Source organism: Nansenia antarctica, assembly GCF_963989245.1.
Source record: "Nansenia antarctica genome assembly, chromosome: 3".
NCBI classification, from domain to species: Eukaryota; Metazoa; Chordata; class Actinopteri; order Argentiniformes; family Microstomatidae; genus Nansenia; species Nansenia antarctica.
This window is the reverse complement of record NC_137688.1, coordinates 35,631,435-35,645,028: the sequence shown is the minus strand read 5'-3', so window position 1 is coordinate 35,645,028 and position 13,594 is coordinate 35,631,435. Positions and strand designations below refer to the sequence as shown.

Sequence of the window (13,594 nt, the reverse complement as noted above, 5' to 3'; positions counted from 1 at the left end):
TACAGATTTAATTTTATGACGTTACGAAATCCGATGTGACAGGAACGCTGGAGAAACAGCCGCTGTCCACTGCATTAGTTAATAAAGGTTAAAAGGTTTCCCCCCTATGAAAGCATTTATAGACATGCTTTTATGTCATGTATGTGTTATTATGCTTTGGACCTCCGCGTTACCGAGGAGAGGCGCGTGCAGCGGCCGGGGAGAGTGCACTCTTTCCGGATAGACATTTATGCATGCTCTCGGGGTTCGAAACATAACTTCCCGGGGTGCCAGCGGGGTGGTTGATGGCTTAAAATGACCGTATAGCGATGGTGAAGTTAGCAAAGCAGTATTGTGTTTTTACCACCTTCCTAGTCGGTGTTATTAATGGACAAAGACGGTGCCCGGGGCACACTCTTTGCGGGTTAATAACGTCGCTTTACCGGGGCTTACGGTGAAAATGTGTCCGGACAGGGGAGAGGACAGGGAATCTGAAACCATTTGAATGGTGTCGATACGACACTCCTATCACGATCGACACAGCTAGGAGCGAATTCCCGGGTAGAACTTGTCTCTCCCCCCGCTGTCGGTGACGGGTCATTAACTACATGTCCTTGATGAGTCTCCCGCTCACTGCCCTCCATCAAAAATGGCACATATATAGTACTAATACATATAATAGTACATAATAACAACTGCTCGGATAGGATTGCGGGTTGTTTTGGTTTAATACGTGCCATAGCTGTAAATAAAACATGGACATAGGTCATGCGCGTCTATCATGCATACAACGTTTGATAGATAACTTCACATTAAATATGTCTATCATCATCCGCTGTCAAACGCCACAGGTAATCTTTTATTTCTAAACAGGAATGTACATCTCGATGTGAATCGCGCTCCTTATGGGATGGCTGTGCTTGACGCTTCCATGGGGCGCTGCATAGGCACAATATCGGCATAATAGCGATCTTTCTTTGTTATGCTTGTTGTAAAGAAAAGGTCTATAATGCATTGAAATGACATTAAACTAAGATAATACGATGGTTATCATATTTTTTCAAGTCTTTAATTACAAGTAATTCCAGAAAAAGTAAATGACATTTCAGGCTCGCTTCCGTATTACGAGAGCGAAAAGAACATTTCTGTAGATGTTTCGCAATGCATGCCAGAAGGGAGTCTCATGGCTCCGAATCGAACAAGGGTCAAGATTTTCTCCAAACGGAGCCATGGAAAACCCTAACCCTATCCCTAACCCTAAATGAGTAATGAATTGGGACGCCACTACGGCTACACGTGAACGCGCAAAACGGAGCGGAGGGGTCAAAACGGAGCCGGAGTGGTGAATTGGGATTCACCCTTAGTGAGGCTGCATTCTCATTTTATGCACCCAAATTGTGGAATGCACTGCCAGTTTACATTAGGGATGCAAACTCAACAAATATGTTCAAAGTCAAGACTAAAAACCTGTCTTTTTAATATTGCCTTCAAATGAAAAAATAAATAAATATGATTATATGATTATGATTGGAGCACTTTGAGCACTTTTGAGTTGCAACGTTTGCAGGAAAAGCGCTATACATTATTATTATTATTATTATTATTATTATTTTATTAGCGCGTGCTGCCATGTTGAGCTTGGCATTCCGTACCGTAATTACCCAAGTTAAAGTGAACGTTTTTTCTTTTAACATTGTCCTAAACCATAAATTCGAATTAATTGTTCAAATCAATTTATCGGCCAGCTCTACTCCGAACCCCAGTTAGACTTGGGTTAGGGTTAGGGTTATGGCCTAGGGTTAGGGTTATGGCCTAGAGCTCTTTTCATCCACCCTCTGTGCTGGGCCTGCATGAAGCTGAGGAGGCCGTCTTCATCCTCAAAGACTTCTCTTTGACACATTGGACATTGGTTTTGGTCACATTTAGTCATTTCTGTCATTCTTGGTTTTGGTCTAGTTTTGGTTGACGAAGACTGAAGGCATTTTAGTGTGGTTTTTGGTCTACAAAAACTCAAAGTCTAGTCGTTTTTAGTCAAGTTTTAGTTTTGAAGTTTTTGTGGACTGAAACAGAACTGGAATGTTTTCAGTTATCATCAACTGGAACTGGACTGGAACTAAGAAGGATGGAGGTGACTGGGTGTGACTAGAACTGGTCTGCATCTTCGACTAAGTGACTAAAAAGCCTGCCAAAATCAATACTGGTAAATGGACTGACTTATAGCGCCTTTATCCAAAGCGTTTTACAACGGCGGCGGCCTCTCATTCACCCATTCACACACCAATGGCGGCAAGCTACCATGCAAGGCTCCGGCCCGCTCATTGGGAGCAATTTGGGGTTCAGTGTCTTGCCCAAGGACACCTCAACATGTGGCCAGCCGGGGCTTGAACCGCCGATCTGCCAACCTTGCGATCATTAGACGGCGGCTCTACCTCCTGCGCCACAGACGCCCCTAATACTGCTTCACTTCTTCCCCCCATCACCATGCAGGTACCTGACCAGAGAGGACGTGGACCAAGCCTCGCTGAGCAAGGCCCAGAGCGATGGAGGGACCGTCCGCACCCTCAACAAAGACAACTTCTTCACCAAGAGGAGGTCTGCCTCGCTACCCCAGCCTGGCCCACAGAAGTAGGTCACTACTCTACGTACCAACAAATGGCTTCCTATGAGCCACAATTCACCATAGATTCATCATGAGACTTGAGACATGAGACTCAAAAACCGCTGTAAGATGAGTTTGGTCAGTTGAAGATGTCAGCTAAAGATGTTTTACATTTGATGGAGAATAACAGATTTGTCAGGACTAGCAGTACTCCTCTTTCTACGGACGGTGAATCATTGGAGCTATTCATTAGTTTCTGTCAAAAAACCCTTCAGTATGTGTAACCTGTCTGCGGCAGGCATAAATCAAGTAGACAAGCCTATGAGTCCAAGACAGGCCAGATGCACAGTTGTCAATTAGATAGAGATAGGTACTTTATTGATCCCAGAGGGGAAATGAAGGCGTTACAGCATCTCACACCACAAACAACAACAACTAAATAAAGTGACAATAGAATAATGGAATAAAATAAATAAATAAATGTAAACATTTAAATTTTTGGCATATGGATTGACCGACACTGGGATAGAGACAGACACATGGAATACTGCAGGAACACCGTCCTTAAGCATTACTTACAGTAAATACATCAGCGATACCATAGGCCTGTTCATTTGTATGTGCATCACATTGTCCAGTTAAAATAGCCTACACAGCTCCACAAAACATTTCCCCCTCACAATCAGGGCCTACTGCAAAAACACCCTAATTTATAGATCGCTGGGTAAAGTAATTTATTCGACGCGGCCCGCGCGTTTGATCCCAATATCAAGTAAAATCGTGGGAAGTGAATTTTCAATTCCAAAAACAGCTGCTGTTTGTCAGAGAGAGAGCAGCGCAGTGGAGAACCAGACAGATGGTAGCAGTGGGTCTTATCAAGGTGTACGGCACGTTTCCCCCGGATTGTCTGGTGAACCCTGAAGGTGAGACACTATCCCTCCCTGCAAGACAGACTCACCTGTGTCCTGTTCTTCCTGTAAGACAGACCCACCTGTGTCCTGTTCTCTCTGTAAGACAGACCCACCTGTGTCCTGTTCTCTCTGTAAGACAGACCCACCTGTGTCCTGTTCTCTCTGTAAGACAGACCCACCTGTGTCCTGTTCTCTCTGTAAGACAGACCCACCTGTGTCCTGTTCTCTCTGTAAGACAGACTCACCTGTGTCCTGTTCTCTCTGTAAGACAGACCCACCTGTGTCCTGTTCTCTCTGTAAGACAGACTCACCTGTGTCCTGTTCTCTCTGTAAGACAGACCCACCTGTGTCCTGTTCTCTCTGTAAGACAGACTCACCTGTGTCCTGTTCTCCCTGTAAGACAGACCCACCTGTGTCCTGTTCTCTCTGTAAGACAGACTCACCTGTGTCCTGTTCTCTCTGTAAGACAGACCCACCTGTGTCCTGTTCTCTCTGTAAGACAGACTCACCTGTGTCCTGTTCTCTCTGTAAGACAGACCCACCTGTGTCCTGTTCCCCCTGTAAGACAGACCCACATGTGTCCTGTTCTCTCTGTAAGACAGACCCACCTGTGTCCTGTTCTCTCTGTAAGACAGACCCACCTGTGTCCTGTTCTCTCTGTAAGACAGACCCACCTGTGTCCTGTTCTCCCTGTAAGACAGACTCACCTGTGTCCTGTTCTCTCTGTAAGACAGACTCACCTGTGTCCTGTTCTCTCTGTAAGACAGACTCACCTGTGTCCTGTTCTCTCTGTAAGACAGACCCACCTGTGTCCTGTTCTCTCTGTAAGACAGACCCACCTGTGTCCTGTTCTCTCTGTAAGACAGACCCACCTGTGTCCTGTTCTCTCTGTAAGACAGACTCACCTGTGTCCTGTTCTCTCTGTAAGACAGACTCACCTGTGTCCTGTTCTCCCTGTAAGACAGACCCACCTGTGTCCTGTTCTCTCTGTAAGACAGACCCACCTGTGTCCTGTTCTCTCTGTAAGACAGACTCACAGTGTCCTGTTCTCTCTGTAAGACAGACCCACCTGTGTCCTGTTCTCTCTGTAAGACAGACTCACCTGTGTCCTGTTCTCTCTGTAAGACAGACCCACCTGTGTCCTGTTCTTCCTGTAAGACAGACTCACCTGTGTCCTGTTCTCTCTGTAAGACAGACCCACCTGTGTCCTGTTCTCTCTGTAAGACAGACCCACCTGTGTCCTGTTCTCTCTGTAAGACAGACCCACCTGTGTCCTGTTCTCCCTGTAAGACAGACTCACCTGTGTCCTGTTCTCTCTGTAAGACAGACCCACCTGTGTCCTGTTCTCTCTGTAAGACAGACCCACCTGTGTCCTGTTCTCTCTGTAAGACAGACCCACCTGTGTCCTGTTCTCTCTGTAAGACAGACCCACCTGTGTCCTGTTCTCTCTGTAAGACAGACCCACCTGTGTCCTGTTCTCTCTGTAAGACAGACTCACCTGTGTCCTGTTCTCTCTGTAAGACAGACCCACCTGTGTCCTGTTCTTCCTGTAAGACAGACTCACCTGTGTCCTGTTCTCTCTGTAAGACAGACCCACCTGTGTCCTGTTCTCTCTGTAAGACAGACCCACCTGTGTCCTGTTCTCTCTGTAAGACAGACCCACCTGTGTCCTGTTCTTCCTGTAAGACAGACTCACCTGTGTCCTGTTCTCTCTGTAAGACAGACCCACCTGTGTCCTGTTCTCTCTGTAAGACAGACCCACCTGTGTCCTGTTCTCTCTGTAAGACAGACTCACCTGTGTCCTGTTCTCTCTGTAAGACAGACTCACCTGTGTCCTGTTCTCTCTGTAAGACAGACCCACCTGTGTCCTGTTCTCTCTGTAAGACAGACCCACCTGTGTCCTGTTCTCCCTGTAAGACAGACCCACCTGTGTCCTGTTCTCTCTGTAAGACAGACCCACCTGTGTCCTGTTCTCTCTGTAAGACAGACCCACCTGTGTCCTGTTCTCTCTGTAAGACAGACCCACCTGTGTCCTGTTCTCTCTGTAAGACAGACTCACCTGTGTCCTGTTCCTCCTGTAAGGCAGGTCGGTGGTAGCACTTTATGCACAGGGATAGGTTACGCATCGGATAATTAAAAGAACATGCCATTTAGGTTCATAGATCCATGGACATGGCGCAGTGGCGTAGCACACTAAGGCTGCCTGCCATATTATCGCACGGTCCCTGGTTCGATTCCACCATCGACCTATCCTGCATGTCATCCCCCCTCTCTCTCACCCATACATAAATGTATTAAAAAAATTAAAAGATGGACAGAGGCTCGGCTTTTATGTCACACCTAATTATTGATGGAGGTTGACAGGCTCATCTGAAATCCTGGCCAAATCAATCCTGGCATGCAGAACTGCATTATGCAACTGTAGTGGTTTTATATCATGTTATACTGAGAAATGTAAGTCTCGCTACAGTAGGGGCGAAATCTAGCACTCAAGGAAGGCCCATTTCCTTCCTGTAAGGGATGAGCCAAGATCTGTGGCGCAGTGAATAATTCTCCTGCTCATTTATCTCTGCGCTCATGTAAACTTGGCTTAATAAAAGGCCTCTTTGGAGACAAAAGCTCTTTGTGCTATGTAAGTTCTACTAAATCTATTAAGAATCAATTATATCCACAACACAATAATTATTATGCAAATGACGAATTCTACCGGACCTCGGCTGCCTCTCTGGTATTAAACGCCTCTGTGGGTTATGATAGAGACGTCCTCTCAGAACATACACCTTGTAAAAGAGCCTCTGAGCGAGTGGAACCAGTGAGTAAATAGCACCGAGGTATCAGGCCATAATCTTACCGTCCTCGAAGGCATGGAAACGCCTCGTTGGAGGAGCCCATTACTATGGCAACCACAACAGGCCAGCAAGTCATGCTGAGGCCCATCAGGGCGCTGAGGAGAACAAGACCCATCTGTTCCCCTATGTGTCGCCAGCACCCCGGTGACACCATGTGGCTCTGGCCTAGCTTCACCACCTTCCACACACACACACACACACACACACACACACACACACACACACTCACACACACGCACGCTCACATAAGCACACACACACACGGTCGTACACACACACACATACACAAACACACACGGTCGTACACACACACACACACACACACACACACACACACACACACACACACGCGCGCACCAACCATATGCCCCAGTTCTGAAAGCTAATATGTCAGTATTTTTCTGGTACTTCTTGAATAAATGCATTGAAGTGCTATAGTAAATGGAAGACACTCCTCTTGAGTTAAGGACAGGGTGTTCGATGGTGTAGGACTAGGACTGTTCATTCTTCCTCTGCTGGTTTGGTTTTGTTCAGATCAGATCAGAGTCATGCATAGCCAATGTAGTGCACTGTGTGGGGTCACAGCTGTGTGCTCCTCCAGTCGCTGTTCAGTTAACTCACCAACTGCCAAAGAATTCCGGAACACTCACCACCTAGAGTTTTATGTGGTGTATTACCTAGCAACAATACTTTGACTACAAAATGAAGCATCACAATTTATGCATTTTTGGTAAATAAAGGCACTTTAAAATGTTGACAGTTTGGACAACTTTATTCACCCTCAGCCCTGAATGAGTTAAGATTATGCCTGATAATAAATGAAAAGATCTTCCTTCTTCTCTTCTAGCACGACGACTGACAATGGCCCCTGGATTGAGCTTAGATTACTTTTCCTACTAAAGCCCAATGCACACGGCGTGCGATTTTGTCGCACCGCCGAATTCGATTCCATTGTTTTGAATGCATCTCAATGAGACAATGCACACGGCATGCGATGCGATATTGTCGCACGACAACATTCGATTCTCCATTCACATTCATTCACTCAATCGAATGTTGTTGTGCAACAAAATCGCACGCCGTGTGCATTGTCCTTAAGACTGGACAGATGATTCACTTACTTCTAATCAAATGTATTTGTTGTAAGTCGCTTCGATAAGAATAAGATAAAATAAATAAGCCCAAAAATGTAAATGTAATCATCGATGTCCTTCTCTCTCCACAGGCAGGCTGAGGAGCCCACAGAGCAGCCTTGCGGGGCTCCAGAGGGAGAGGGAGAGGCTCCTCCAGAGTCGGGGGGGTACCTGCAGGCCGTGGACAGCGAGGGGGTCCCCCTGTGCCTGTCCTGCCAGCAGGCCTGCGGGACCTCTTCCGGTGGTGGGACCTGGGACATACGCTTCTGCAGCCAGACGTGTCAGGAGGAGTTCCAGCTGCGCACCAGCCAGGCCTACATGCGAGCGCAGGTGCTGCGGACGGAGCAGGGGGTGTGTCAGCAGTGCAGCCTGCAGGCCCACCAGCTGTTCCAGCGGGTGCGCGACGCCCCGCCCGCCCACAGGAAGGAGATGCTGGAGAACACGTGGCTGGCGCAGCTCAGCCTCAAAGAGGTGAGGGGGGAGTGGCCTGGGGTGGTCCAGTGGTCTGGTACCACGGCCTGGGGTGGTCAAGTGGTCTACCACCATGGCCTGGGGTGGTCCAGTGGTCTGGTACGCTGGCCTGGGGTGGTCCAATGGTCTGGTACGCTGGCCTGGGGTGGTCCAGTGGTCTGGTACGCTGACCTGGGGTGGTCCAGTGGTCTGGTACCATGGCCTGGGGTGGTCCAGTGGTCTAGCACCATGGCCTGGGGTGGTCCAGTGGTCTAGCACCATGGCCTGGGGTGGTCCAGTGGTCTGGGGTGGTCCAGTGGTCTAGCACCATGGCCTGGGGTGGTCCAGTGGTCTACCACCACGGCCTGGGGTGGTCCAGTGGTCTAGCACCATGGCCTGGGGTGGTCCAGTGGTCTGGTACGCTGACCTGAGGTGGTCCAGTGGTCTGGTACGCTGACCTGGGGTGGTCCAGTGGTCTAGCACCACGGCCTGGGGTGGTCCAGTGGTCTAACACCGCGGCCTACAGTGCACGTGCACACATGCCCATGTCGGCATATACAGTGCCTTGCAAAAGTATTCACCCCCCCTGACTTGTACTTCTCAACAACTTTGTCTCGGACTTGTTTGGAGAGTTCCTTGGTCTTCATGGCAGTGTTTGGTTGGTGGTGCCTCTTGCTTAGGTGTTGCAGCCTCTGGGGCCGTTCAGAAAAGGTGTGTATATACTGACAGATCATGTGACACTTAGATTGCATACAAGTGGACTTCACTTCACTAATTATGTGACTTCTGAAGGTAATTGGTTGCACCAGAGGTTTTTAGGGGCTTCATAACAAAGGGGGTGAATACATATGCACATGCCAATTTTCAGTTCTTTATTTTTTTAAATTCTTTATTTATATATATATTTCTCATTTCATTTAAAAACTAACACTATTTTGTGCAGATTCATCAAATAAAATTCTGATTAAAAAAATGTTTAAATTACAGGTTGTAATGTAATAAAATAGGTAAAAAGCCAAGGGGGGGTGAATACTTTTGCAAGGCACAGTATACAGTATATATAATATATAGGGGAAAAGTCACACCTAAGAGTGAAATCTGAACTGTCAATGGGTCGTTCCATGTCAAATCAACAGACAAAAGAGGATTTCGACACCCACCATCTCAAATTGTTCTGAAACATTTGTTGTCGTTAGAAACAGATAAGATAATTATTCCTGTATCAATATTGTGTAGAAATATGCTGATTGTACCGGTACCCAGCCATTTTAATTTTGTGAGATTCATATAATATACAATAGAATTCAAACCCCACATCTGATTTGGACCAAAATACCAAAAAGAACTGCTACTACTACTAATAATAATAACTAATCCTACTACCAATACTAGTACTAATTTGGACGGTTTAGTGTGTTTAGTTTGGTGGGGGATTGGGGGATTGGGAGGGGGGGGGGGGGGTGTAGGCGGAGGGGTTGTAGACACATCTGGAGCCTCTGGAGCCGCTCACAGTAAATGGATCGCTGGGCCTGTCAGATCCTGCTCGGTATCCAGATTGATTTTCCCACAGCTCAGCACCGCCAAGAGCCTGTTTGATTTGGTTTGCCATTCTCCTGTAAAGCCCCCCAAGCAGCACCTTCTCACAAATCAATGGCTGGGTTTAGGCTAACAGGACCCTGCACGGCCAGAAGTCCTGATCATAAATTCTATGGGTATGTAATGGTGCATCAGAGGAGCCGGGTTCAGTTGAGTGTTTCTGAGGCGTTAGTACAACAGCGGGGGGGTGCGGGTGATTGACCACGGGGTGTTGGGTGGAGGGCGGGGGGGGTCATCATGGAGGAACTGGCCCTGAGCACAGCTTTTCTCTACCTCTGTAGGTATCCCCTTCTTCCTCTGTGGCTAATGATGAGAGAGAGAGATGCACACCAGGAATGGAGAGAGAGAGAGAGAGAGAGAGAGAGAGAGAGAGAGAGAGAGAGAGAGAGAGAGAGAGAGAGAGAGAGAGAGAGAGAGAGAGAGAGAGAGAGAGAGAGAGAGAGAGAGAGAGAGAGAGAGAGAGAGAGAGAGAGGAGAGAGAGAGAGAGAGAGAGAGAGAGAGAGAGAGAGAGAGAGAGAGAGAGAGAGAGAGAGAGAGAGAGAGAGAGAGAGAGAGAGAGAGAGAGAGAGAGAGAGAGAGAGAGAGAGAGAGAGAGAGAGAGAGAGAGAGAGAGAGAGAGAGAGAGAGAGAGAGAGAGAGAGAGAGAGAGAGCTTTTGCTTCAAATTGAAATGCCACCATTAGGTCCATTGGGCCCCTTAGGCATTTGAATTCCCAGCATCCCCAGTTCGTTTTCTCTCACAGTACATTGGAGTGTTGTGTCATTCCGCTCTCAATGGCGTCTGAGTCTGCAGAGGCAGCCAGAGGAAATAGTGTTAGTGGCAGTTACCACATGAACCAGCACTGTAGTCCTGTAGGTTTTTCAAATGTCTCATCACCCCAAAGAAAAGAAAGAAAAAATTAAAAATTAAATGAATATAATATATATAGATATGTGTATATATAGTATGTGGGACTGCCCCACTCCAAAAAAATAACCTTTAAAAAAGAGGTGAGAGGATCATTCCACCTGACCTTTTATCAACTTTACACTTCCACCTTACTTCACTTGCCTTTTACCGGAATTTCTCTAGCTCAGGTTTTTCAAATGTCACTTTGTCACGAAATCCACTGAGTTTGTCGAGGTCCATAACATCAATGTTAATGATGACTGCAGGGAGGACAGGAGCTGATGATGGGTCTGTTTAATTATAAAGAAAGGAAATAGGCAACCATTAGATTTGATCACAAAATCTGGTTGTAAATAGTCATGTTAATGTTTGATACACATTAAAAAAACGATTACATTATTTTTTTATACTTAAAGACTTGTACTTCTAACTCATTTATTAAGACTGTGGTGTGTGTGTGTGTGTGTGTCCTCCTCCTCCTCCTCCTCCTCAGCTCAACGAGATGATCCGGAACCCCGTGGAGGGCCACTTCTGGCAGGTGGACCACATCCGGCCCGTCTACGGCGGAGGAGGCCAGTGCTCCCTGGACAACCTCCAGACGCTCTGCACCGTCTGCCACAAAGCTGTAAGGCTCCCGGTCCCCCCTCCCCATACGGTGGCACACTCCCCCCACACGTCACCTCCATGACACAGGATCCATATGCCTTTTCCAACCAGAGCCAATGTGTCTCAGCACAACAGTTGTGTGATCTGCTGTATATATGTTACGGTACATGTGGGAATACGGTACATGTGGGAAAACTAGGGTTAGGTTTAGGTGCTAGGGTGACTTGGTACATGCTGGCATGTCTAACCCTAATCCTAACCCTAACCCTTAACCATAGCACCCTAGCACCTAACCCTAACCCTAGTTTTCCCACATGTACCGTATTCCCACATGTACCGTAACATATACACACCTGTAAATATCACCTCTCCAATGGGCCTTGCCCACGTAACAAATATAACGCTTCAACATGCCTTCAACACAATGTCGCTGTGTCGACCCACTGAATGTGTGAACGTCCCTGTAAGCCTCTCTCTCTCTCTCCCGCTCCAGCTATAGTCCACCTCTGGTGTATATACCTGGGGCCTCATTCATAAAGAAGTACTTGAACGTCATCTTTGACTTTCACGTAAGCACAGTTTTCTAAACGGACGTAAGCATAATTTATAAAACGGGCTGAGATGGTTTAAAGTTGCGTACGTGCTTCCTTCTATAAATACCAACGCAGGTAAAAATGAACGCAGGTGAATGAGGTTTGTATTAACACCCTGTGATAGAGGCTGAATTATAGCGGCTGAATTAAGACAAGTGCTATAATATAGGGTAGGCGTTCGTCTGGAAGTGGGAGAGGGCAGAGAAGGGTGGCTTCTCTGTAAGTTGCATTTGTAACGTTTGATCATGACAACTAACCAGGCACACAGGCACATGATTATACTCTACTCAAGTTGTAAAAGAAAATCAGGGGAGGTGGTGGATTTTATAAGAGGACAATTTTAGCATCCCCTCGCCAGTGACTTCAGTGTCAGTAACTGTCATTGCATGTGCGTGCCCCCTCGCACCTTGAAATAGCAGTAATACCACGTTCATTGATAAAATGACATTAAGTATGGAAAGAGGGGGGTGATTTTGACTGTTTTTATTTCAGGAGGGATGCCATCCCCCCTCAACTCGAGTGCTGCTTATACTGTAATAATATAATGGTCTTATTCTTATCAGGTGGTCTTATTCTTATATGGCTGCTCACTCCCTGACACGGAGAAAATCCAGTATAATTTAGAGCTTGGCCGGGCAAGGTCCGTTGTGGAACGCACTAGGCATGTTGAAGGGGAGATAGACAGCTCCGGAGGGATATAAAGGAAGACTGAAATACAATCAGAAACATCAGTTCCTTTTAAATCTTGAATTAAACTCATTTTCTCGGCTGATAACAACATCGTTAATTTTATTACGAGCCACTTGCATGAATTACACTAGGCAGTGCGGCTCACATGCCTGTAATAACTCCGCATAACCAGTAGGTAATGTGCGTAAGCAAGTTGAATACTCGACGTCGAGCTACGATCGTTTCCACGATCAAATTGACTCACGTTGAAATTGTATAAATCACTACGTTGACGTGGTTTTCTACGTACGACACGGGTAAGATCAACATTTGATCTAAGCACCCGTTATGAATGAGGCCCCTGGCCGGCAAAAGTTTGTAAAAAAATATCACTTACAATACTGTGTTCATCATCATGGTAGTCATCACAGATGCAGCGTATGTATACTTGTACACAATCAAAGCGTAATTTTAAAAAAAAGTATGGAAAGACCAGTGCTCGAACCTTGACAACAGAAGATTCTAGAATACGCTTTGTCTGGACCCTAAACGGAACAGTGTTTATCATGCGGTCTCATTACTTGATCTCTACTGATGTATCACAGCCATTGAGTACCATTTTAAAGATTTATATACTGGACCTTTAGGGTACCATGGCGTTGTTTGCAACGATACGGGTTTTTATGACAGGTGGCTAAAAGCTGCCGCACAGCACATTTGGCATCATGCTCATTCAATCAAACCTATAACGACACTATTTATTGTATTTTTTTTTGTTTTTCAGAGAACTGCCCAGCAAGCCAAAGAGAGGCGCCAGATGAAAAAAGGACTCGCAGCCTCCAAGGTTGCATCAGACATTACTAGATTTTTCATCAAGAAATGAAAGTGGGAGAGGGAGAAAGTTTTCGGGAGCACCGGCATGGTGCTTTGACATCACACACACACACACACACACACACACACACGTCACCTGTTGTGTCTCTGAAGTGAAACATCAGAGCTAGCAAAGAAAGAAATATGCATGTCAATACTGTTGTGTGAAGACCCCCCCCCCCCCCCAGTAATCAGATACACTGTATAACATGGCCTTGGTGATTGTTCATCAAGTCAAGTCAGATGATTGAGGATGTTACCATAGAAACCGTGTCGTCCGAGGGTTCGATGTTGAGTTTGCTGACTGAGATTTTAGCTAAACAACGCTGCCTGTATCAAATGCAAATGCGCGGCTCCCTCCTTGTCCCCGAACCGTCACCGGTGAGACTGTAGTGATTTATGACGGGCTGATCTAGCTCAGAGGCTGGAGCAGGGGATGCTGTTTGA

General features: G+C 46.6%; 1 protein-coding gene across 1 annotated transcript in view; it reads left to right on the top strand.

Annotated features, from left to right (window-relative positions):
- Window positions 1-13,325, top strand: part of zranb3 (zinc finger, RAN-binding domain containing 3) — a gene marked incomplete at its 5' end in the record, with an annotated part of 55,895 nt that extends 42,570 nt beyond the window's left edge. The window contains 4 exons of the mRNA XM_080527220.1: window positions 2,467-2,604; window positions 7,564-7,942; window positions 10,900-11,031; window positions 13,059-13,325. Coding sequence (XP_080383346.1) covers window positions 2,467-2,604; window positions 7,564-7,942; window positions 10,900-11,031; window positions 13,059-13,157 — 748 coding nt within the window. The 3' untranslated portion in view covers window positions 13,158-13,325. The remainder of the gene's footprint in view (window positions 1-2,466; window positions 2,605-7,563; window positions 7,943-10,899; window positions 11,032-13,058) is intronic.
- Window positions 13,326-13,594: the final 269 nt, after the last annotated feature.